The sequence below is a fragment of the Phoca vitulina genome, unplaced genomic scaffold (assembly GCF_004348235.1).
Source record: "Phoca vitulina isolate PV1807 unplaced genomic scaffold, GSC_HSeal_1.0 scaffold10, whole genome shotgun sequence".
Lineage (NCBI taxonomy): Eukaryota > Metazoa > Chordata > Mammalia > Carnivora > Phocidae > Phoca > Phoca vitulina.
In genome coordinates, this window is record NW_022589713.1 from 36,924,300 (window position 1) to 36,949,848 (window position 25,549).

The window sequence follows — 25,549 nt, forward strand, 5'->3', positions numbered from 1 at the left end:
TCAAGGAAAGGACATTTTTATGATAATGGAAAATAGAAATGGAGCCACTGACATAGTAAGAAAGAGAATAGGTAGAGGGGTAAGCCTTGGCAAACAGGAGGGATATTTCTTCTGAAACAAGAAGAACATAAAGTTTCGAGATAATCCCAATATTTCAAGCAACAAAGAAGAGATAATAAGAGAGCTCCCACTGGGATGGCTTTGGTTTTCTCCATAAAACAGACTATGCTGTGATTTGGTGAGAATGACAGGGGTAGGAGGGTGTTGGGGTATGAGAAGTGGACCTGGTTTGGACCAGCCACTGTGGGTCCTGTAGCACTGACTCAACAAGAGAGGAATGCCTAGCAAGGGTGAAGACTTGCTGAGATTCACCGGCATAAATTATAGTAAATCACAGCAAAGCTTTGTGACTTCAGCCAACAATTCTTGGCAACTCAAGAAGTTAAACAATTGCCTGAGCACATGCTCTTCTTTGTGGAAAGAGAGCCAGGGGGCAGAGATTCAGAGAGAATCCCCTTCTATGGAAAGGCTAGAAATCAGGGAAAGACTTCATTTAATATATGTTTAGTCACAAAATTCCATAAACAAAGAGGTCACTGAATTCTTTCCTGGAGAGAGCAGGGCAATCAATCCTGTCCCAATCCGTCAAGAACTAGACTAAGAAAGGCAATACTTTATTGCATGGAGCACTGGGTGTTATAAGCAAACAATGAATCACGGAACACTACATCAAATAAATAAATAAATAAATAAATAAATAAATAAATAAATAAATAAAAGAAAGGCAATACTTTAGCTGGAGATCAGCAGAGCATGAGACAACTGTCATCAATTCTCTGAACAAACAGAACATCTTAGAGAACATCTATTTTACTAACTTCTATAAGTCAAAAAACTAGATCTCCTGCTAACAATCCACCTTCGTGAGAGTCAAAGAGGGTGTTATTAATAATTAAGTGGGAACAATGAGCACATTCTGGGACTGATCCAGGCAAAATGGAACACATGGTCCACCCTTATTAGATATGCCCCACACAAAACTGCAAATGGCAGCTCAGAAATACATGGAACACACAGTTCTGTAAGGCTGGTCATGGGGGAAAAAGGATACTATCTTCCCAGAAAACTTTGAGCAACCAGGACAGAAAGCCATTTGGAGTGTGCCCTGAGGCCCACAGTCAAAGGGCTACTAGCTAAAATGATAATAGCACAAAGCCCGCTCAGAATACCAATGAGGAAGTGGTGATTCTTCTAAAGGAAAGATGTGGAACCACCATGAATCCCAGAAGTCTCAAATCAGAGCAGGCTCTGTAGCTGACTAGTACCAAAAACATTTTTTAAGTGCCAAGTTTGGAAAAGACGGTTATTGGGGTAATGAAAAGAGCCACATTCTGACTCAAACAATTCATCAGTAAAATCAAATCCAAAATAAAAGATCTTCCGAGTGGTCTGAGCTTCCTAGTAGCTTATCAGGACAGGGTGTAAAAGGAGATGCTTCTTATGGGGGAAAAAATCCGTGAAAATTGGTGAAGCATGTATGAATACTAAGAACACTCTAGATATTTAACACTGGCAAGCAGAAACAACAATGACTAAATAAACAATCTTGAGGCTTTGGAGCAGTGGTTCTCCAACTGTGGTCCCCTGACAAGCAGCATCAGCATTACCTGGGAACTTACTGGAAATGCAGATCTTTGGGCCCTCCCCAAACCTACTGAATCAGAAACTGTGGTGATGGGCCCTAGCCATCATGGAGTCCTCCATGTGCTTCTGATGCACACAAAAGTGTGCAAGCTGCTATTTGATGGAGGCAGCTATCTACCAGCCAGTACTGGAAGAAATAACTTTCAAGGTCCGGGTGAAATGTCAGCTAAGCTTTTCTTTAGAGCCTCACGGCGAAAGCACTAAGTCCTGGCTATACAACGTGTGGGCCACACGCCAGTGGCATGGGCATCCTCTGGAAACCTGTTAGAAATGCAGAGTCTTGGGCCTCATTGTGTACCTGCCAAATCAGAATCTGCAATTTACAAGATTCCCAGGGGATTCCTAGGGGCATTAAAGTTTAAGAAGCACTAAACAAGAGAAGCACTAAACAAGTGAGAGGAGGGAAAGTTTCTTGACCTCGCAAACCCTCATTTGAGACAGACGGGAGGTCCCTTGCTCATCTTTAACTCAGGGTCTGAGGCTGGACGTGGGGAAGGGCATGGACCCTGGAGCAGCTGCCAAAACTGCAGGCCCTGCCTTTCCCACTGACTGCCTCTGGAGCCCCCTGAGAAGGCCCCTGCTTGTCACGGCTGACGTTGACCTAGTGAGCTGCTGAGCCTTGAAAACACACTCAAAGGTGTGGCCAAGTGTACACCCCTCTGAATTGCCTGTGGTTTAAGACATACACCAAAAGTTCCATCTACTTAATCCCACAGTTCATATAGCAGAAACATATTTTTTGTCTCTATTAAATCATGTCTCTCATATCTTTTTAAATAGCAAGTGAGATACCTCCTAAATCTGAAAACTATTGAGTTGTGAGAGAGAAAATAAGGTTAACATGGCCCAGGTTTTTTTTATCTCATCTTCATAACAAGTAAGAATTATTTTTATTTTTTCCAACCAACCTGATAACATGGATCCCTCATTAGTAGTCTCAGACAGATTAACACTCTCAGAAAGTGAATAGATGGGGCTCGATGAACCCACTCTCTGAAAGAAGAAAAGAGAAAGCATGTTTGTCCATGTTTAAAAGGCCACTGTGACAGAACAACACAAGACGATGAAGGAGAATAAGGAACATACAAAGGAATAGCATTAGTTCATTTCAAACTTAATCTGCAATAAGGACTGTTAGTTGGTACCTGAACACTTAATCTACTGTAGTGCAAAATACATAAAAACTGTCATTATCATCATGAAGCAGAGGCCCCAAAATTATTTGGCTCTCAGTGCCCTTATTGGCTGAGGGCAGCGCCAGACCAAAAGACATAGCTAAACGGTCCAAAAATTAGGTTTGACTTAATAAGAATTTATGCCCTGATAACTTCATATCCATTTGAAAAAATAACACACATACATTATAAGAAAAATGCTTTTATTTTATTCTTGATCACATTTACTTATGATTGGGGTGTATGCACCTGTAGGCTCTAAACAAATTCTCAAGCCTTGTAACCAGATTGCATACTACCATCTTCATCTCCTCTTCCAGCTGATTTTCACATCATACTTGCTTTATCATGACAACCACGGAAAACCCAGTTTCAGAAAGCTATGGCATCATCTAAAGGAAGGCAGCACAACCTTCATATGGAAACCATAAAGTATCTGGGTCTGACAGATACTGCATAGCTCTGTTTTCCCTGCAAATTTAAAAGGCCCCATGACACCCCTGGGGGTTCTCTGTAGCCTCCAGAGCACTTTAGTGGGCAGTTTGGAAAACACTGTGATAAAGTATTTTCTTATATCAGTTTCCCTGGAAGCGGAGCCCGAGACGAAGGTTGGTGTGCAGGTGAATGATTAAGGACATGCTCTCGGGGGAGACCATTGAGAGTGCGGAGCACCAAGAAGGGGGAGGGCAAGCATGAGCACCATCTCAAGCAACACTTGTCTCCCACTGCCCTCTAAGCTAGTCCGACAGTGGTGCTTGGTGGAGATGTTAACAAAACCCTAAAACAAAAAGTGTCTGTTACTCTATAGTTAGCCAAGGAAAACTGAGGAAGATAACAAAAACTATACCAGACTAGAATCCACATAATTTCTCCCACCCTTTCCCATCTCCACAGCTAAGGTAGTTATGCATCCAGCAAGGTTAGGAGACTTTAAAGATCTGCCCTTCCATCAAGTGGAATCTTTGCTTAAGCTGAGGTCCCAAGCCAACCCTTGCCTGGCCTGCCTCCTATTAATCCTTAGCCTTTGGTGGTAGAATTCAGCTTCGTCTCCTCCACGGTCCTGAGAAATTCAGCTCTGCCCCCAAACCGGCACATCTCAAAATTGAGTGCACAAGACCCACCCTCCTCAAAAGCAGAATGAACATCTACGGTCACTGCCCCTGGAGGTGTCACCCCACCCCCACCTGATGCTACTCCATCCCAAATCCTATCCACTAAGACTTAGCTCATGGGAAGGAGGTTGGTAAATATGCTTTTCCCATCGTCTTATATTCCCAGGGATGCTTGAGTGCTCCTGATAGATTAGAGGCCCTGTCAGAGGCCTTGCTCTGCAGAGAGAAGCTGAGCAAGATGTCCCCAATGCATCACTGGCTGAGAATTGTTCTTCCTGCCATCACCAGGGCTCCTGGCAGGAGCTGCCCACCATAGCTACCATCAAACCACGGCCCTCCTCCAGCCCAGTCACCATGACAGTGACACCTTTGCTATGGAGGCAAAGCTCAGTTTCTTCTGAGAATAAAGGCAGGACTCAACCCATCCAAGGGCTGCCAGCCAGGCAGAATTAGCCAACACCACACTGGGAAGCTGCACTATAGTTCATCCGGACTTCCTTGCATGGGGAAAAATAATGCAAATTCGAAATACACTTTGAATTTAAAACAATCACCTATGGGAACATTTGTAAGGATGTGGTTATTCTGAGGCTCCTGTTACAGAGCGAATACCTTTAACCTTTATAAACAGGGAGATGGCACATGACTGCTTTCCCTTTCAGGTGCTGGGGTTAGCTAAAGATAGCCTGGACTGTAGTGCAAAGATACGACATCCCAAAGATCTAACAGAAATAATGATCAAGTTGCAACAGCTGCTAAAAACCTAATGAGGTTTAATGCTGATTGCTTTTCATCATTTAAGAGGAAAAGCTACGGGACATATTAAGAGGTGATTCATGCTACAAATATGTGTGCACTGGTATTTTTCCTGTTAACTATATACACTCTTCATGAGGAAAGTTCATGACCTTTGCAATGTTTTTCATATCAAAATAAATATGAAAAGTTTTCTTCTATTTCCTCCCCCCTCTAAAAAAGAAAAAAAATTCCAGAATAGGCTTCTTAAAATTATTATTATTAAAGGAGTATAAATAAATGAGTTCCAGAAAAGTCTCAGAGTTAAAAGTTCTATTCCAAGCAAATGGCATTTTTTGTTTTGCAATTTTGGGACTGAAGCCCAAAGCTATTAATATTTCTACGTGATTCTGGCCTCTGCTGTTGTAAATGTAAATAGAATTCCTGGTGTCTGAGTCCTCTGGCTTCTCCTCTCTGAGCACTGACCTCTGAAGGAGCAGTTGTTCCTTCCTTGGCTCCCAGCCCCGAACCCCCCACAAGGACGCAGCACATGGGATGGAGCTCTGGTATTCAAGAGGAATGGAGTGTTCTGTAAGACGATATAGATCTCTGTTTGCCAAGAGTTGGGGTACCAGGAAGCACACAATTTAGTGCAACCAGAGAATTACAGAGAATAATAGCGACCGATCGTAAAGGCGGGTACCCTCGTTCCACTGAGGCAGTCCCAACGGGCCAAGTGGCTGGCCCAAGGCTGCACATGAGAGCAGACCTGGGGACTGACTCCTGGGCCAGTGCTCCAGTTGTCCCTCCCATCCCCACTCCAGGTCCCCCAGGTGGGGGTGACTAGGGAGACAGTGACTCTCCAAACCGCGTCTACTGTGGGAGCAGGAATGTTGAGCACAGCAGCCGGGGGTCCTCTGAGGCAGCTCTGAAGAAGCTGTCTGTCTGCAAAGATAGTGTTTCCCTGGAGGGTATGTCCCAATATAGCCGCCACACAGCAGCGGATTCATGAGCGGGCAAATATTTATCCCCTCTTGTGACTGAACTTTTGCCACTTCTTTCACAGGACTATTAATACATGGCAGCGTGATCAGCTCCCACGGCCTTTGTCCATGACCACCTGCCACATTGTTTTCAGCATCACACACCACTTTCTGCTATCGATACAAAAAGGGAAGGAAAAATGGCACTGGCCACACAGCCATTGAAAGGAGGGCAGTCGGTTTCACCTTCTTGTGCGGTGGAAGAGACCAATATACGATGTGAGAGCTCTATGTAAAATTCAGTCACGAGGCTGTGGTGTTGGATCACAAAGCTGCAAGTACCAAGATCAACAAGACAGCCCAATGGTCTGAGGTTAGCTAAATCCAGGGGCTGACACACAAGCCAGAGGTTCACCCCGACCTTATTTGTACCATGCTTTGCTCTGGTTCTTGCTCAGAATAAGCAGCATCTTCATGGTGGGGTGTAATTTAAATTCCCCTTTTCATTAACATACAAAACAACAACAACAAAACTTCCACCTTTGACTCAAAATTTAAGAGTAGAGAAATTCAAGCCTGTTTCAAAATAAATATTATCCCAAATTCATAAAACAGAGCCCTGTGGGGGTTTTTTTGGGGGGGGGGATACTAGGAAAGTAAAATTCACATCAAAATAGATGTGGTAAAACTTAGAAGAAAAAAGAATATGTGTGAAGAAATTAATTACAGATGAATATTCAAGGAATCTTTACTGACTTGTTCCACTATTCTTAATGGGTCTTTATTCTTCCTGTAGCCCCAAATAAGCTCCCAACCAAAAGTCCATCCAATGGGTCTTTGCTGGTCCCTACGGTCAGGGGGATATTGAGCAGAAAGGACTGTCTCCATGTGTTTCTTCTACATAGTTGATGGAAGTTTCAGAGGTAGAATGCTTTCAAATATTTACTCATCACCTACTGGTAGCCAGGCACTGTTACATGCCCAGGGGTACAACAAAGGACAAAACCATGTACTTGTGTTCATGGAGCTTACCTTCTAAAGGGAGAAGATCAATAATAAACACAAACTAATAAAAATTTATATGAGGCGATATACAATGCAGGACAACAAAGGTTAAAGTTTAAGGAGTCCACGGAATACTATTTTAGGGCAGTCAGAGAAGGGTTCTCTGATAAAATTAGCATCCAAGTGACTTGAGGAATGAGTCTAGATCAGAAGAACGAGAAAGAGTTAAGTATATAGTCCCTGAGCAGGGGTGTGGTTGTGCAAGGACTGGCAAGGAAGCCCGTGGGGCTAGGGCAAAGTGAGCAAAGACAAAGTAATAGGAGTTGAAGTCAGAGAGATGGCAAGAGCCAGATCTGCAGGGCTTTGTAGAATAAGCATAGGGACTTTGGACTTTTTATTCTGGAAAGCCACTAGAAGTCTCTAAGCAAAGAACTAACATGATCTAACAGAGATTTTGAAAGGATCCTTTCAGAAGTAGTGTTGAGAACAGTATAGGGAGCCAAAGATCAAAGCAAGGAGCCCAGTTAGCCTACTGCAATTGTCCAAGCAAGACATGATGGCAGCTTGGACCAGGTCGATAGATGGAGAAGAGTAAAGCTCAGGCAGGGCAAGTTAAGCGAGAAAAGTCAAAAGTCCTGTTTTCGGTATGTCAACCTTGAGATCTCCAAAGAAGAAAAAGTCCACTAAGCCATATGTAAAACAAAAGATGAATCAACAACAGTTACATACAGCTTATAAGGTACAGTCTGCCAGAGCAAAGTTGATAAAGGGATGGGTGGACTTACATAAGTGCAAGTGTTTGGGGGTTTAGCCGTGGAAATGTGCTTCCTAGAATGCGTCTGGAACTCATTGCCTGGCTCTCAGAAGCTCATGAACTGATGGGAAGCTGTCATTTATTGATTTGGCCATGTTCTAATTGGTTCCGGTGGTTACATGTGGCCCAAGAACAAGCAAAGCTTTCCTGGGAAGGTAGGGACATTTTAGTTTCATGCCTGTTAGATGATTTTTGCAAGAAGCAGTAGTAGATAGAAGAAAAGCAAGAACATGATTACTGAAGTGATACTTCTCTGGTGCAAAACTGAGAGTAAATTTTAAATATTCTTTGATTAATAAAGAACCCAGGAACCAGCGAGGCATAGGAGAAAAGGGCACCAGTTAAGTCTTGCCTGAGGACCCTAGGCTTGGCCTTAACCTCTCAGCAACTGCATCTATCAAATGAGGCTGGACTGGATTTTTTCTTCCATTCCCTCTATAATTGGATGACGTCTTTTGTATGTGTGTGGGGGTGTATATATATTTGAGGAGAATAACATTTCAGGAGAAACAAAAGTGTAAGAGCTAAATATTTGCTCCAAGTTAGGTGATGGGAAGAAGCAGAATGCTTGTTTTTGTTTGAGGATTACATGAGATCCTAGGTTCTTGAAGGTTATTTTCTTCCTTTCTACATTTAAGATTCTGAAACTTAGAGCAAAAGACAGACAAAAAGACAAGATCCTAAAGGAGTCTCAGCCAATGAGACAGCTCTTTTAAAAACTTTACTCTGGATAAACAGCATAATACAGTTTTGTATATGTGTAATAATTTCTCATGTAAGTGAAGAAAAAAGCATAGAATTTAAAAAAGATTAGAAGGAAATACAGCAAGAATTAATGTAACTATTTCTAAGAGTGGTATAAAGGGTAATTTTTCATTTTTTTCATTTTCTGTATTCTCACATTTTTTATGGTGCTCAAAATAATCTAATGCAGAGAAATTCCACTACAGGAAGACTCTCAGCCTCCATGTTCTCCAATAAAACCAGTGTCAATGGCTTGAGTTGGAGATAAAACACCCAAGCCCTCTTCTCTGGGAGCCCAGTGCATGGGGGAGAGGAACAGGGGCCCAGCGCCATAAGAGGGGAGGACAGTTGAGGGGCCAGAACAGCCAGGAAGGCAAAGAGGTGGGGGCAGCAGGCTTAAGGTGAGGATTAGCATGGGCAGAGGCTCAGAGATGAGAGAAAATAACTCTGCAAGGAATAATGAGGGGCTTGCTCTGATCTTGGTGAGCCAATGGATGCACCAGGCAGGAGCAAGAGATGAGGCCAAGAAGGAACAAGATCTCAAAGGGCTTTGTGAACCACTAGGGAACTGGAATTTTACCCCAGTCATTAGAGGATGGCCAGACTTTACCAAAGTGACCAGGCTTCCCTTCTCCTAGGTGAGGGGGAAATCTTCAAAGGCCCCTGTTGGCCTGTCTGCTACCTGATGAAAGAAAATCACAGCAAAAGCATCTCTCCAACAACTTGGTATATTTCAAGAACTAAATCAAGATACTGAAGAGATTGCTGCTCTATCCTAACTTCTAGTCCTTTCCTCTCGCCACTTGTTCTTATTAGAAAAGTGACTGCATTTTTAGACCAAAGAGGTCATGCTAAATGGATCAGGTAGTTCCCTTTTAACTGAAATTTGAAAACCTTGTATATACTTATCTCTACAAAAGTTACAGGCAAGGGAAGAGAGGATATCCTGGCAATTGTGGGATAATTGTACCAGGAAGAGACCAGTTAAGTGAACTCACTTTAAATAACACCAAATTTCATATTAAATAGCAGGAAAGATTTAATGAAAACATGATCTTAAAATATAAACTATGAAACTAAGACCTATTTTATCTTACATTTAACAAATTTTAAGTTATAATTGCAACTCTGCCCTAATAACTAGAATAAAGCAGGAATGGATTCTGCTGACATTTCGGGGCACACTTTTTCTGACCAATCATGTAACATGAGCCAATATCCTTGAATTAATTTTTGACTTTTGCAGCAAAAAGAGGTTCATTTTTGCAAATATATTAGAGTCACCAATTTGTCCTAAAGGCCTCTCCTAACCTTTGTTGGTCCAAATGTGCTTTTTTGAAGTCCCACTTTGTCATCCTCCTTTGTTAATACCCTCTTCTTCAATTGTCAGTGGTCTCATTCTGCCAGTGCCTCATTTGTTGGATTCCAACAGTTCAGCACCATCACTGTTAGTCTATTCAGGAAATTCTACATCTTTAGCCAGATTTGCAAGTTCATTTCACAAGGAGATTATGTTATATTTATATTTGCACTGTGTTATAGGATCTACACATTGTCTGGCAATCAGAAAGGAATGGACCAACAAAGAGGGAGCTCAGAGGAACAGATACACAGAAGAGATACCTGAGTAGAGGTCAATTTTATAAGCAGTTAATTAGAGGATAGGTCAATTTTGTGACAAGTTTTACTTCCCTATACAACCTCATAACAACCTAGTCTTGGATACCAAGCACCCTGTGTACTTCCCTGGACAGGCAGATGAAAGGGAAGGGGGGTAGATTTATTTTCTAACAGTAGACTCTCCTACAGACAAATGACGTTATGGCAAAAAGGAAAGTTGGAAGATCAAAATTTGCTTCCATACTCTGCCACACATCAAGATTCATGACCATGTGTAACCAGGAGTAACCTCAGCTTCAGACATGACACTTTCACTTGCCCTTTGAGATTGACCATGAGGTGTTTGCAGCTTACAGCGTTACCTTATCTGACCCTGGATTAACAAGTCCTGTCTCATTTCAGATGCCATCTGGCGATTTCATTTCTGAGAACAAGGGAGTAATCACAGGTCAGTCTTAGGAAAAGCACTCAGAAAGGAGGTATCCAGAAGTGTGGCTTAGGGGAAGATTGCAGTTGGGGAGAATGAAATAGATCAAGAACAAGAACAGCATCACTCGGGCATAAACTGACTGAGGTCTTGGAAGGGCTCACACTCTACACATGAGACAAAATTCCCAATCAGCCATATCCTCAGGGTAAACCTGAATGGCATAGCATCCTGAATATGCCCAGTCTTGTCAACAGCCTGAACTGGACCAAAGTCCAAAGTCCACAGTCCTTCAACCTCCCCCAGTGTTTAGTTGTCATAATATAAATAGTTTATATCTACCATAGTTTCCCTTGTATTGGGATAGTGGGTAACTGTTTTGCTGACCAGAGAGAGTAGATGCTGAGTCCCTAGGAGAAAGGAATCATGTGTCCTATTCATCTTTGTATTTTCACCCTCTCTTCCTTCCCCACTGTTTATTCCTTCTCTTCCCTGCACACTGTAGATATTCAAAAATTTATTTATTGAATTGAATCCAAGCTTTCTGGCCAACATTAAATCTGATGTTTGCAAAGAAAAGGATAGGAAGCTATACCAGAAAAGGCCCTGAGATGTAATTCTTCTATAAGTCTAAATTTAGAGGGAAAAGGAGAAAAGGTAATTCTGGCTACCCTAGCAAGGTCATATGGGGTGAGAAACAATGGAAGACCTTTACACTTAAGCCATCTTTGACCCAACCCTGCTTTTAGAATAGAACTGAACGTAACAATCTGTCAGCAGCCAAAGGATGACATAAAAGGATGCCCTTGATGTTCAACATTCCTAAATTCCTTCTCGTACCATGAAAGCAAAGAGATCTATAATCATCTCTTCCTAGTTTGAAGATTTCCAGGGACTACTCATGTTGCAAGCCAGTAATTCCATCCAGTCTAAGACGCTTCATTAATCACTAAGAATTTGAAAAGGTCCTGACAAGAGATCTCTTAACTTCAGAATTGTTAAGATCTTTTCAACTGTTGGATGCCAACCCTTGCCCGACTAGTTTCCCTAGCAATTTCTGCATCTAGTGCCCTCAGACTGGGGATACAGTGATATCTCTCACATCTTTAATATAGGAAATATTCTGCCTTCCTCAGAGTACTGACCTGTTAAATGGTCTATTGGACATCCCTTGAAGAGTCCATGATAGTCATCCTCAAAACAAATTAAAGAACGTCATTTCCTAATACCATTTCAGGCACAATTATTCTGCTACTAACCATTGTTCTACTCTGTTCAAGCTCAAGAAGAAAACAGTCCAGGACAACTTCATGTCCTTTGTAGTAGTGTTCATTAATCTTTCAACAATCTTTGAGTATATTGTCAAGAACTGAGCAGGGACCCAATTCTATAACCATGATAAAGATTTTAAGCTTTTTGTATTATCTAAGTCAGTCTAATAATCTTCTGCCTAAATCAAGTACAAAGGTGTAACAGATGCAGTCCCAATCCTGGACTGCTTTAAACTAAACCAATGTATTTGGCAGCCATTGTCCAGTACTTAAATACACAATGCTAAATAACTCCCTTCAAAAGATCAAATCATAAGACCACCACTTAGGCATATTTAGTAGCTGATTCATCATGGAGGACCCACCAAGATACTGTTCTACTTAAAGTCAGCTATTGCACTGGACCGAGTCACTTGGTCAAGGCATTAAATTATTAATATTTCTCCTATTTTCCAGAATAGGAGTAATTTTTTCCATCTCACTGGGGAAGAATTCAGATATCTCAGTCTCAAGTTCCAAAGCAATGGGGAAGATTCAAGGTTCTTTACAGGCAACTTTTCAGCTGACGCTTGGGGGAGAGAGCCTGGGCCTCCAGGGAAGAGTAGAAGGCAAGGTCCCACCATGACATAATGCTAGGAGCCACTTTCATATCTAGCAGCAGTATAACCAGCTCTCACTTCAAGCAGCCCAAATGGATAGAAAATTCAGTCCTGACTGCAATCTAACACTAGTCAATGGCTCACTGAAAATCCCTGATGTTTGTGAGACAGAATCTAGAGGCCTTGCTGATCCTTCTCTACAGTCCCAACACTGCACCTGTGTTAAGACAAGGAAGAGCAATGGAGAGAACATTTGACTCGGTCCTGAGAAGAAACATCGTCATTGGGCCATGACTGGAGGTTACACATTCATCCTTTCCCCAGGGTCAAGGCTGGGAAAGCCCATTTAATCAGTCCTCGTATCAACCACAAAAATGTACCAGGAGGATGTCGGCCATGGAGTTACCCAATGTCTGTTTCATAAGGATCCTGGCAATAAACTCCTCCTGAGTATCCAAATTCAAAGTAAGAATAATAAGAAAAACAGTATAACGTGGGTTATACCATTTTACCTTATCTGTCATAAAATTTGGCTAAATGCAGTACTTAACCAGAGTAATTTTAATGAGATCGCCTGCAATGCCTATTCATTTGCCTCCTTCTAAATGATATTTGCTCTATTTTATCTTTTAAGTATGATGTGTTTAATCTCATAAACTCTTCAAACCATATGCTAGAAATAAGATGTATAAGATATGCCATTCTTGGGTAAATTGTTGGTCTTTTCTGGGAGAATCTTACCTGCAGATGAGTCTATTTTTCACCAAGGCTGTAAAGATCTCCTGAAATAGTTTATGCTGGGGATGTTTGCTGAAGTTTCTCTCATTCTTGTAGTTTATACTGATATGGAACAAACAGAAAAGCATTTTGTAATAGAAATTTTTTAGGCTGCCTCAAATTTCTCAATGCAGGCACAGACCATCTGTATTCATGCAGATACTGGGAGGATTCTCAGGACTTAACATACTGCTAAACGCACATATCAACTGTTAAAAAAGGAACTAGAAAGTCAATTATAAATAATAATAAAGATTATAATCAAGCATATATACTTCATTTCACCATTTAACTAAATTATTCCTCATAAACACTTCATAGCTAAACTTGTTCAGAGGGGGGAAAAGGGGATACGAAGAGAAAGAATGATGAGGACATATTATCTAGACACTGTGCATGAGGCAGTAAACAATCCTTCCCTTCGTTTTTCCACCCACAACCCCACTGGCTCCTATAGCTAGTAACACCAGTGCTTACCATATATATTTCCTTGTAGGTAACATGGATTTATCAAACACAGCCTAAACCCCTTCAACCGTGAAAGTTTCTGCGGTTGCTGATTGTTTGCTGTGTATGTGTGTGTGTCTGTGTGTGTTTAACAAAGTCTGGAGGTATCCCATCTTCAGCTTCTTTCTTCTGATATTATAGCCAATTAAAGAGGTTATAAAAATACCACAAACATTCCACTTTAAAACTGGGAGAGGATAAGAGATAATGCACAAAATGGTGACATCGCTATAAAATATATGATATACTATTTTTGTGCATATTAAAATAGACCGGGTTTAAGATCCAGGCCAAATAAGCTGGAATTACATGAACATATCACCTCAAAGGCAAGTTCTATGGCCTTATATCATCATTTGTACTGTTCTGCCTTTTCAGTCTTTCAGATGTCATTGGACAGTGTGCCTCTACCCTAGCCAGGTGAGGTCTGTAGTGCATTCTTAGTACGTGGATACTAGAGACTGAATATGTAAGAATTTTCAAAGAAGTTAGTGTTCCTCGCTAAATAGAAACCGTGTAATGTCATGTGATTTTGTGGACTATTAAATTCATTGTCATAATATGACAGGGAGACAAAATCTAGGCCAAATAAATAAAGGATCATTCTAGAATATTCATCTTGATATTTCATGCCATTCATTATTTACATGGCATTTAGTGCCAAATGACTCCAGCACATGGTAAACCTGAGAGAACCAGCTCCTGGAAGGGGAGTGGCCCACAAAATGTGCAACTTCTAGGAGGTCTAAATGGCGACAGGAGAGAGGAACATGGATTGACGGTTTCCATGTTAAAGGTGAGGTGCAATCCCCTCAAGTGCAAACCTCAGTTGCTTTGACAACCACAGTCCTTAGCCATCACATCTGTTCACAGCAACGGCTTCTTTTATGCCTCCTCACTGCTGGCAAGGTATGGACAGACCAAAAGCTGAAGACAAAGCCTGGAATCAGCCAGGCCAGGTCAACAACCCGGAACCACTTTCTCATGGAACAAGTGCCAAAGGTATCTCAGCAAGGTGTCCCGAAACACCCAGGTCGGCTCTAGCCGCGGCCATTAAGCTGTTACTTACACACTACTTCTGGGAATGATTTAAGCATGGATGAAAATGATTAAGTTAAGAACCCCCATGGTAAATTTTGAAACAGCTTTAAATTTTAGCTCCTGTGACAAAGTTTTGGGCTAATTAGAATAGGTTGCTGAAGGCAAGGGAGACACTGGATTCTTACCTAAAATTTTCAAGTTCAACAGCTTCTGTGGACTCATGCCACTGACTTCGGGCTCTGTGTCCACCCACCTTGATGATGTGCTCAGTCTTCGTCATGCTATTTTGGGCACTATCGAAGTTAATGGCTGGAAGCTATAGAAATAGAAGCACAGAACCCATGAGGATAATAATAAAGAAAGTAACAAAATGGGGGTAAGGAGTAGATGGAGGCCAATTAAAGGGAATGAGTTTTTTCCTAAACCAATAATTAACATGATAGCCAAGCCAAATGTAGTTTCCCAAGATGTAAACACCTTTGACTTAAACATTTATTCTCTCTACCTTATGCTGCTTTATTTTCTTCATAGCTTGTAACACCACCTGCCCTATCTTACAGTTATTCATGTATTTTCAGTCTCCCTTGGTTATAGTGGCAGCTCAACACGAGAAGCACTTTGAACACAGTCAGGCCTGGGCACTAGGAGTCTTTGAAGCTTCTTGGGTGATTCAAATGTGCCACCGGAAGAGAGAGTTTCCAGATCCAGCTAGACCTCTCTGGTAGAGTGTGGAACCCCAAACTGAGAATGAGTCATCATTCATTCTTCAACATTTGCCAGTCATACACACTGCTTGTCAGGTGTTAGGAACATAAAGGGAAAGAAGATTCTATCCTTTTTCATCAGTCTGAATATCTTGATTAGTCAATCATATTTATAAAAGTCATGAATTCACCAAAAGAAAAGTAAAAATTTGCTTAAAAAAAAAGAAAAAGAAAAAATTTGCTTAAATGAACTATAACAACTCAAGTATGCCCCCCATTTACAATATGAACTTGTAATTATTTATATAATAAATTGTAAGTTATCAGTATTAAAATAGTTTCACTTACCAATATGTACCTATAATTGGGATAACCCTGAGGATTGTTTTTTGTACCACGGTAAAGCTGAGCATAGTGCAAACAAATACTTTATTCTTTCCAAAGTACAAATGAAGGATATTCTATAGTTAGTGAAATTATTACAGAGGAGGTAAGTAGAGCATAATATAAAAAAATAAAGGATCCACTTTTCCATTCTATACATTATAATTATCAAATAAAGCTACTATATGTTGTACTTATCTTATTCCACCAAAATATTTGACACTAATCCACACAAAGACATCTTTTCCCTATCCAAAAAGAGTATGTCTGACTTCCCATTAGGCAGCCAGCTTATAGAAAGATGCATTATAATAAGGACATTGTTTAATGGCTAGCAAAAAAAAAAAGAAAAATCCTTCTTCATCGTATGCCAGCACAGTTGCATTCTCAAAATATTAATAATAAATCTTTCATCCTGTTAAATCACCTTTCTATCTCAGTATAGTGGGCCAATCAATCCACAAACACCACAAGACAATGGGCCACAGGTACTCGAGAGAGTAAGGCTTATTGGCTAAGAGAACAAACTCTAGGCCAGATGCCCTGGGTTTAAAACTACCAGTAGGTAGCTGCATGATCTTGGAAATGTTACTAAACTCCCTGTGTATTAGTTTCCACATCATCAAAATGGAAACAATAATAGTAATTGTGTGCAGAGTTATTATGAAAACTAAGTGAGTTAGTATTTATAAAGCACTTGCTATGTGCCTGGCATAGTTTCCGAGTGCTTTATAAATACTCTTTTAATCCTCATGATTATTCCCACTGTACAGATGAACTTGCTAACCAAATAAAGTCTGTCCTCACAAATTAGATGACCCCTGGATGTGATAACCCACATGATTTTGGCCATGAAGTCACAGCAATGAGCAAATGTTCCTGTGTTACACAGGAAAGATCACTATGTAGCAAACAGGAAGTGGATTTTCTGGGTCCAAGGTGTTTCAAACCCCCTGCCATTACCACAGCTCCCAGAATACTGATCACAAGAGGGAAGGTAGCCAGCACAGAGAAAAAGAGCCCAGGCAATTCAGAGAAGAGGGGTAGAAAGCTCCCACGGCTTGCAGCCATTTCCTTCGCCGGCAGAACAGGCAACCAGAATTGGGAATCAACTCATGGAGACTCAGTAGATAAGATGGACTTGGCAGCTATGGTTGCAAAGACCATGAACTTACTAGAAGGAACCTTGAAGCAATCAGCCCTCTTCAGACAAAAACAATGTGAGTTCAGAGTCCAGTTCAAAACCCAGAGCATTTTCCCTTGCCTCCCCAATTCCTCCGGCTCTCCGTATTCTTCATCATCTACTGCAAAAGGAGGTCCAGGGCAATCTGTGTGATACCGCTCACCACCTGGTATCGTCACAGTCAGGGTGTCCACGTGAGCCACCCCTCAGAGATTTCTTCACGTTAAGCCATTAGTTCTTTTAAAGCATACTACATTTGACAGATTATTCAGGGCAACCCAACATCTGAAACTTTGGACATAATAAATATACCACAACACAAACTGACATAGATCATTTTAAAGTGTGTCCTGTCCTTTCCCACAAGTGATGGACTTACAGGCACTTGGATTTGAAAACCTCTTCAAAAGGCACAGGACCCAACCATCATGCATCTTCATGACTGCCATCATCATAGATGATACTCACATGGTGCTCACTACATGCCAGGCAGTGTTCTAGTGCTTTGCAAGTATTAAATATATTTAATCCTCATAACAACCCTATGAGATAAATACCATTTTGTAGATGAGAAAACTAAGGCACAGAGGGGTAAGTGACTTGCCTAAGGGTCACATAGCTAGCAAGGGGCAGAGCTCGTATTCAAATCCAGGCAACCTGCCTCCCTCTCCAACATTCTCAGTCCTCCACCATCTATGTATGTATCTCTAGTGATGAGAAACACTATCCTGAGTCATCCCTCTTGCTTTTCAGAGTTCCACTCTTGCCCAAGATTTTCTTCATACTGAGATTCTGAAAATCTCTCCCTGTGTTCTGTTCCTGTCTTCCGGTCCAGCGTCATCTCTTTGCACAATATTTGAAAGGACTAAATAGTTTCTTTCAACATGTAGAGGGGTTAGTTCTGGGGGAATCCCCAGACTCCATGCTGTGAGAACAAACAACCCTGTGGAGAGGCCTCTCACCCACAAACAGCACTTACTTGCCAGCCCCAGTTGGTGTTGGGAGGATCACAGCACCTCACAGCAACCCCATCAGAGACCTGAACCAGAACCATCCAGGCAAACTGTTCTGAATTCGTGACTCACAAAATGGGTGAGAGACAGTAAATGATCATTATTGCTTTAAACCACTAAGTTTTAGACTGATTTGCTATGCAGTATTTGATAATAAATCCACCATGGACTAAAATAAGAATCCACAAGTCCATATAATATAAATAAATACATGAATAAGCCAAACAGGGCGGGCAAATATAAAACTGTGCCCCAACTTCTGGCTGCATTGAATTGGTCACTTGACCCAGAAACCACCATAGCATCTGACCACTCCACACCTGGGTGTGTGTTGTAGACTGTGACTCCTGATCATGTTTCAGGGCTCAGCTCAAACAGCGTCCTGGTGAGCACCTGCCCCAGCCTTCCTGGAAAAGCAGTTCACTCCCTCCCTGGTGGCATTACTACACTGACATCTCTTATAGCACTTACCACACCTGGTACAACATCTAGTTTACACATCAGCCTCTTCACTTTGAATATGGCCACCCTGAGGGCAGCATCCTATCTGTCTGTCTTTGTGTTCTTAGCACCTCTCACAAAGCCTGGTGCACAGTACGTACTCAAAAGTGAAATTGTTGAATGAATGCTTACTTTTCCCCCGTCTCTTTGCTAAACTGATTCATTGTTAACCACTTCTAGATGCGTCCATCCGTTCCACACTTTTGTTGCAGACACATTATTTGTCAGAAGTGTGATGAGGCACTGGACATATAGGAAGCAGGACAGACATGGCATCTGCCTTTAAGGAGTTCAGAGTCCCATGGGGTGGGGAGGGGTAAACCAGCATGAGAACAGGTTGCAAGATGAGTGAACAAGGGTTTGTTATGGTAGAAAGTAAAGGAGAGATAGGGTGGGCCACAGACCAGGATGCCAAGAGTATTTCAGAGTATTCCAGACAGACTTTTATGGGCGGGAAGACAGAGGACAGCTATGTATGCTCTAGAAAATGAGAGGTACCTGAGCAGCTTGAATAGTGTGAGTGGAAAGTGAAGAGATTACAGATTGAAGCGAAGGACTTTCCTAAAAATGTGATTGTGTCACTTCTGATTAGAAATGTCAACATTCCCTATTGCTTACGGGATCAAATACAAAATGTGTAGATGGGCCTTTAGACACTGCACAAAGTCATCTAGCTCTAGGTATGACTACTTCCAACAGAAACATCTAGTCATCATTTTACTTAAATGCTCGTGATTTTCCTTTCTTCAGATATCTGATTATTTCATTCACTTCACTGAAAATGCCTTTCCACCAATGCCGTGGATGGAAAACCAGACATTTTCCAAGAACCATCTCCTTCCTGTGATTTGAGCTAAAAGTGGACTCCCTATGCCTGTCAAAATCCATATGCCCAGTGTCTGTACCATTCCTTCAGGACTCACGTCTTGCCTTGTCATGCGCTATAACTGCCTTTCCTATACCTCCGTCCCTCAGAACACAGCAACTGTGCCTTATGCCTTTTCTTTCCACAGTATTTATCAAAACCTCTGTTATTTCAAGGTAATTAACTGGTTTATAACGAATTCATTTGTTCTTTCTTCTACCTTTTTTTACTTATTGCAAACCAATTTCTCAGCTTCCTGTGGCTTTGAATGTAGGAAAAAAAAATCTGAATTCCAGCTCTTGGCAGATTACTTCAAGATTTGTGGAAACCTCTGGTGAAATCTCCAACCAACTTTGTAATTTCACTTTGCTTCAACAACCCTGGGGGAATTCCTTTCCTTGAATTATTTGTCTTTACTGGGCTATGGTTATTCTAACCCTGCCCCCTCAGTGTTCTGTCCCACTGTTGGACCGTCCCACAGAATAGCAAGCTCTAATGTGGTTAAACAAGGCACACAGAGATAGAGCAGTCAAGACAAAGAACGAAAAGTAGAACATTGGGACACAAGGAAACAACAGAGAAGTGGCTTGGCTCATTAGAGATTCAGATAAAGGACATTCAGTTCTTTGCAATTCTCTGCCTAAACCACAAAGTAAATTTCCTCTGCAACCGATTAATTGGCCATTTTGGTCCATTTGCAAATAACAGGCCAGATCTTGTTAGATCAGAAATTCAGGTGAGTGAGCCTTACTCCCAAATTTCCCTTTTCAAATTGACTGCTAAAAGTCTCAGAGCCAAATATGTGACCCACTTGCATATTTTGATGGGCATCTCTGTGTGCCTCACTCTACTTTGTCCCCAACCCTTGCTCTTCTTTCTTCTTTGGCCCTGGTTTTAATTTATGATAAACTGTCATACTTAGTGTATCTTTGTAAAAACCTTCTTATATTCTTACTGGAACAAGCAAGATATAAATAAATGCTTGACTTATTCTTTCCAGTATCTTTCTTCTCCATACTATTTTACTAAAAGGAGAATAGGGTGTTCAGAATAACATTTATTATTTCAAAATTAAAAATGAATTAAGCTTTGATAAACAGAATTAGGAATAAATTTTGTGAACCTCAGGACCTGCATATCATTGAGGACATTTTCATTTCTTAGAACCACCTACTTTCTGAATAATTCAAGCATTACAACTATGCATTTTTATACATGTGAAAGACTTTACAAAAAGCAATGCCATGTAAACTTGTCAGACAACAAACTGCAAATTCTAAAATTGGTTAAAGAAACAGGAACTATTAAATTCACTTTTATTAACCCCACTAGGTGTTAACAAGAACATGGTGTTGAAAGGAGACACATCAGATCTAGTGAGCTTCAAAGTTGGAAAATTAGAGGCAAAAACCACCAGTGGGATCGAGCCCCACATCAGGCTCCCCGCTCCGCATAGAGTCTGCTTGGGATCTCTCTCTCCCTCTCCCTCTACCCCACCCCTACTCGTGCTTGCACTCTCTCAAATAAATAAATAAATACATCTTTAAAACAACAACAACAACCACAACAACACCACCATTGGTGTTTCTTTTACTCGGGCCATGAAATTATACATGCTCATGACGTAACCCAATTCTTAAACCGTAATTCAATTTGACAAAAACTGACCCAGAACTCACCAAGTCGAGGATACCAGAGGCAAAGTCAAACTGGCTGGCATTGGGAAATACATAATCTCATCTGGAAATAAGACATGTAGACAAGCGTTTCCAAAACAAGGAAGAACATAGTGTTACAACTGTGAAAGAAAGTGCTTTGGGAAGAGAAAGATTGCTTCCAGAATACAAAATAAAGGAAAGCTTTTTTTGTGGAAGCAGTGTCACTCGATTTGGGTCTTAAAAATAGATGAGATTTTATAGGAAAGAAATTTGGGAGAAGGGCAAATTCAGGAGAAGGTAATAGTAAAAGCAAAAAGGAGAAGTCTTTGACATCATGGTTACATCTTAGGATGTACAGTGAGAAAGAATGGGAACCACAACCAAAACTGTATGCTGAGCTACCTTGCTTACTTTCTAAGAAAGAATGGATGTGATTTGGGGTAATTGTCCATGAAGGCCTGTGAGCAGCAAGCCACACAGATGCTTTTAGCAGGGTAGAGACAGACAAAGAGCAAGAGTGACTGCTGACACAGCTGGATGGAAAGAAATTGCTCCTGAGGGCCATAGCATGAATAACAGAGAAGAAGGATTGGTAGGTGAAAAGATATTTTACAACCATGTTTACTCCGAATCAAGGATTATCCAACTATTTTTGTGAACTGGAATTTAATTTCCCAAGTCATTTAAAAGGTATCTCAGTGGCTAGAGGCATATATTGCAAAGAGGCAGTGTTTGGGTTCAGATCTGTATTCCAACCAACAGTTGGCTGTATGATATTGAGAAAGTCACTTAATTCTGTGTGCCTCATTTTCCCAATCTATAAAAGTGAGAGATGTGGTTACTAAACAGGGTGATGCACCAGACATATAGTAAATGTTCCCTAAATATGAACTATGTTATTTGGCCTTTATGTGCCATCAAATCATTAGAATGTCATCCTTGACTATAAATAAATAGATAAAAATGTTGTAGTTCTCGGTTAGTTTGATGAAAACTAATCCAAAACTAATCCAAAATCCATCAGGATTCCCACCATTTGCACTCTTAAACAAATTTACTTAAACAAGTACAGCATAGTAGACTTTGGTGCCAGATCACTGAGGTTCAAGAAGCATCACTACCATTTACCAGTTAACGGTGCCGAGTGTCTACTGTTAACATTAGCATTAGCATTGCTGTGCTGTTCCCCAAATCTTCACAGATGGCCTCGAATCTCAGGACTCTCCCAAGTCGTACAGAGGTAAAACCAAAAAGAAAGTTTAAAGATAAATTCAAGCAGAGGTACCATTCTTTCTCCAGGTAATAAAAATATAAAAATGCTATCATAAAAATAGCCAAATTCACTCCTTTCCCCTCTTTTCGGGTGCAGCAAGCATCAAGAGCAGTACTGTAGGAATTAGGCAGCATGACGAGGGGTGGAGGGGAAAAGAAAGGAAACTCAGTAATCAGTGTTTGGGAAAAAAATCAAATTCCCTAAAGCTCCAAAGAGTCAAACACTGGGCATTCAATAGAACAGTACACTGTTTCTAGATGGAAGGGCTTTGGTAATTAGGACACATGGCAATAAGCAGAAAATAAAGTAGGGCCCAGCCATGAGAGGAGAATGAAAAGGCTGTAGACGCTGAGTCTTGGCAGAACCTGAACCATGTATGAGAGAAACAGCAAGATGAAGAAAGACAAAACATATTTAAGAACTAAGAAAAGCAGATATATTATTGTTCATAAAAATGTTAAATCAATCCCTTTGGAAACATGTGCGTTCTCTTTCATTAACGCATGCACAATTTTTGAAAACATTACCTGTTGTTTGCTTGACTGGACGTTCAAAAGGCAACAAAGTCTTTTAAGATCTGAATAGTCCCTAGGAGAAAGAAAAACACAGTGTCAATCAACTGAAGACTCCTGGCGAACTAGTCATCCCCACTGATGGCATTGCCCCTCCAAAACTATTTTATAGAAGGAAACCTATACACACTAACCATTTCCTTTAGAACTCTAGAAATGATCAAACATTTCAGTAAACACCATAACCCAGAGTAGCCATTGTTAAGGGTCTACTCTATTTCTCAAAAAGCCATTAAATCTGGTTGCTGGCCACTGTCTGAGTTACTAACTAGCAAAAACTCAGGAAGGGGTTACCTGGTGGTGATTCCTTGTTGTTTTTTATCAGTTGATTTTTCTGTGATCTTCACCTTTTTGTCTTGATCAGGCATTGTAAAACATCAATGCCCCAGAATTCACATTGCATGCCTTTCAAAATAAACCAGAGGGGAAAACTTTAGTTGGGTTGTGTGCACCAAAATATTCTCAGGCAAAAGTCACTTTATAATACTTATTTAAATATGTAAAAGCTAACATTCATTTATAATACAACAATAAAAAATGTTAATATGAGTAGCATTTTGGGGCATCTGGGTGGCTTAGTTGGTTGAACATCTGACTAGGTTTCGGCTCAAGTAATGATCTCGGGGCCTTGGGATCTAGCCCCATGTCGGGCTCTGTGATGAGCGGGGAGTCTGCTTGAGATTCTCTCTCTCCTTTTCCTTCTGCCCCTTCCCCCCTTTCTAAAATAAATAAGTAAATCTTTTAAAAAATACATGAGTAGCATTTATTATTTATCAGTCAAAGGCCTTCAGATACATTTAGGGCACAGTTTATAGGTATAGTAGCCCATGAGCCTCTCTTTTCTGAGTCACCCTTGATTTCAAATATTCTGACCCATTGTCCCAACAAATATACTATTCTGCTTGTCAGGAAAAGTGCCCCCATTGGGGGTTTCCAAAATATATATCTATAAGCAAATACTTGGAGCCCAACTAATGTTTTTATGCCCTCTTACTTATCTTCTCGACAAGTATCCTCAACTGTATGCTGCTAATTCAAGGCGTTCCTCCCTCATCATGGGTCATCCCCCTAAGAGCCCAGAGAAAGCCCCACCCACCTGCAAATAAGCATTACAGTGTCAAAGGTAAACACAAAATTTCACTGGATTTCTAGAATTCCTAAAGCTTTCAAACTGCCACCTGAATCCCCAAGTGGGTCAACTGCAGTCACAAGTTCTTCAGCAAGAATTGGGTCAGTCTTGCACAGCCCCTAAACTCACTCAACCATCCTGTGGAAAACAAGCCAACAGGCCCAAAATGGAGTCACTTATGCTAAGCCCCAGGTCACCAAACTTAAATACATTTTCAGCCCTCTGAGATATGAAAACTTAAACTAGCCAATCAGGAATCACCAGATCAGCATTAGTTAAATAATCTGTCTGATAAACCCATGTTACCCTCTAGGGAAAAGTAACCTTGCAATAATCTACTTTTTGGCTAGTATAACTTCCTTGTTCCTGCTCCTTTCTGCCTATAAAGCTCCTCAGAGTTCCTTCCTATCTGCCAGAATGGATGTTGTCCAATTCATGAATCACTGAATAAAGTCAGTAAGATCTTTAAAATTTACTCAGTTGAAGTTTGTTTTCAAACAATCTGGACAGTCAGCCTGGCCAGCCTGGGAATACGACCCAATACGCATTTCAATCTTTTGGATAAGCTTTGTAGTTATCATGGTCACCCTTCCTAGGATAAATTTTAATACTATTTCCTACTCCCACTCAAAAGATAAGTAAGAGATAAGGCAGATTACTTAACCAATGAACAGAAAACAATTTATTTGTTTGCCCTTTTTTAAATTTCTGATTCAATTGTTTTAATTTCCAGAATAGAAACAAAAAGTTGAAGACACCCTTACTTGCAGTTACATAGCAAATACAAAATTAAATATACTATTGGTTTAATTTGATTGGATGTAAAATTTTCCAACTGTGTTTAATGCCACAGCGTAACTTCAGAGTTATTTTCAGGCATGAAAAAGCATGTGTTATTGTCTTATAATTGCATGCCTCAATGTATTGTGAAATCGAAGGTCAAATCCAAGTGTCTCAGAGATATTTAAAGGCAAAAGGAATGTGCCTATGGGTGTTTCACTGCAACAGAATGGAGGGAAACTTTATTTTGTGAAATGTACAATGACAGTTTATCTAAGGATTTAAAAATGATTTTTCCCATACAGTTGTCATATTTATGACAAAGAGTTGAGCTGGAATTAGGAGTTGGGAACCAAGGCTCTCTTCACAGATGCACACCAAGAAAAGCACAGTAATAATATTTTAGGATTGTGCTTAGGACATAACACCACGGATTCATACAATCAAAAAATATTTACTGAACATTTACTATGTCCAATCTCAGACTGAAAACTGCTAAAGGTAAAACAGGCTATCACAGGCATATGATTCTCCCACAAGCAAATAAAAACCCACTTAATGACTTCAAACTATGTTTTGTGATGTATTCAGATAGAGATTGATTTCACTTTCACTTTTCTATAAAAGAAAGGAGAAGGAAGGGAAGAAGGGAGGTAGAGAGGGGTAGAAGAAAGGAAGAATGGACGACAGGCAATCTGCAAATAATTTTTAAAAGCAAAAGATCCAAGTGCTTTTTATATATGGATATTAAAATGCCCCAAAAGATCTAAAATAAATTGAAATCCAGTCAAAATTAATAGAATCTGATTTTACTTTTCCCTCAAGGACAGAGGGAAAATTCCACATGGACACATTGGCCTGCTGGCTTCCAATTCCTGTGCAAACCATAGCTACAGACTGTGTTAGAAGTAGGAAATGGAAGCCACAAGGATTAGCACATGAAAATGTGTGGAAAAGCTCACAGGCTTCTTCT

At 40.7% G+C, this 25,549-nt stretch overlaps 1 protein-coding gene across 1 annotated transcript in view; it reads right to left on the reverse strand.

The window, feature by feature from the left end:
* LOC116635088 (serine/threonine-protein kinase Nek10) overlaps positions 1-25,549 on the reverse strand; it is a 132,985-nt gene that overhangs the window by 94,581 nt on the left and 12,855 nt on the right. Inside the window, exons 2-6 of the mRNA XM_032408824.1 lie at positions 22,962-23,072; positions 22,623-22,683; positions 14,700-14,830; positions 12,931-13,029; positions 2,613-2,697 (exon numbers count right to left, since the gene is read on the reverse strand). Of these exons, the coding sequence (XP_032264715.1) occupies positions 2,613-2,697; positions 12,931-13,029; positions 14,700-14,830; positions 22,623-22,683; positions 22,962-23,035 (450 nt within the window). The 5' untranslated portion in view covers positions 23,036-23,072. The remainder of the gene's footprint in view (positions 1-2,612; positions 2,698-12,930; positions 13,030-14,699; positions 14,831-22,622; positions 22,684-22,961; positions 23,073-25,549) is intronic.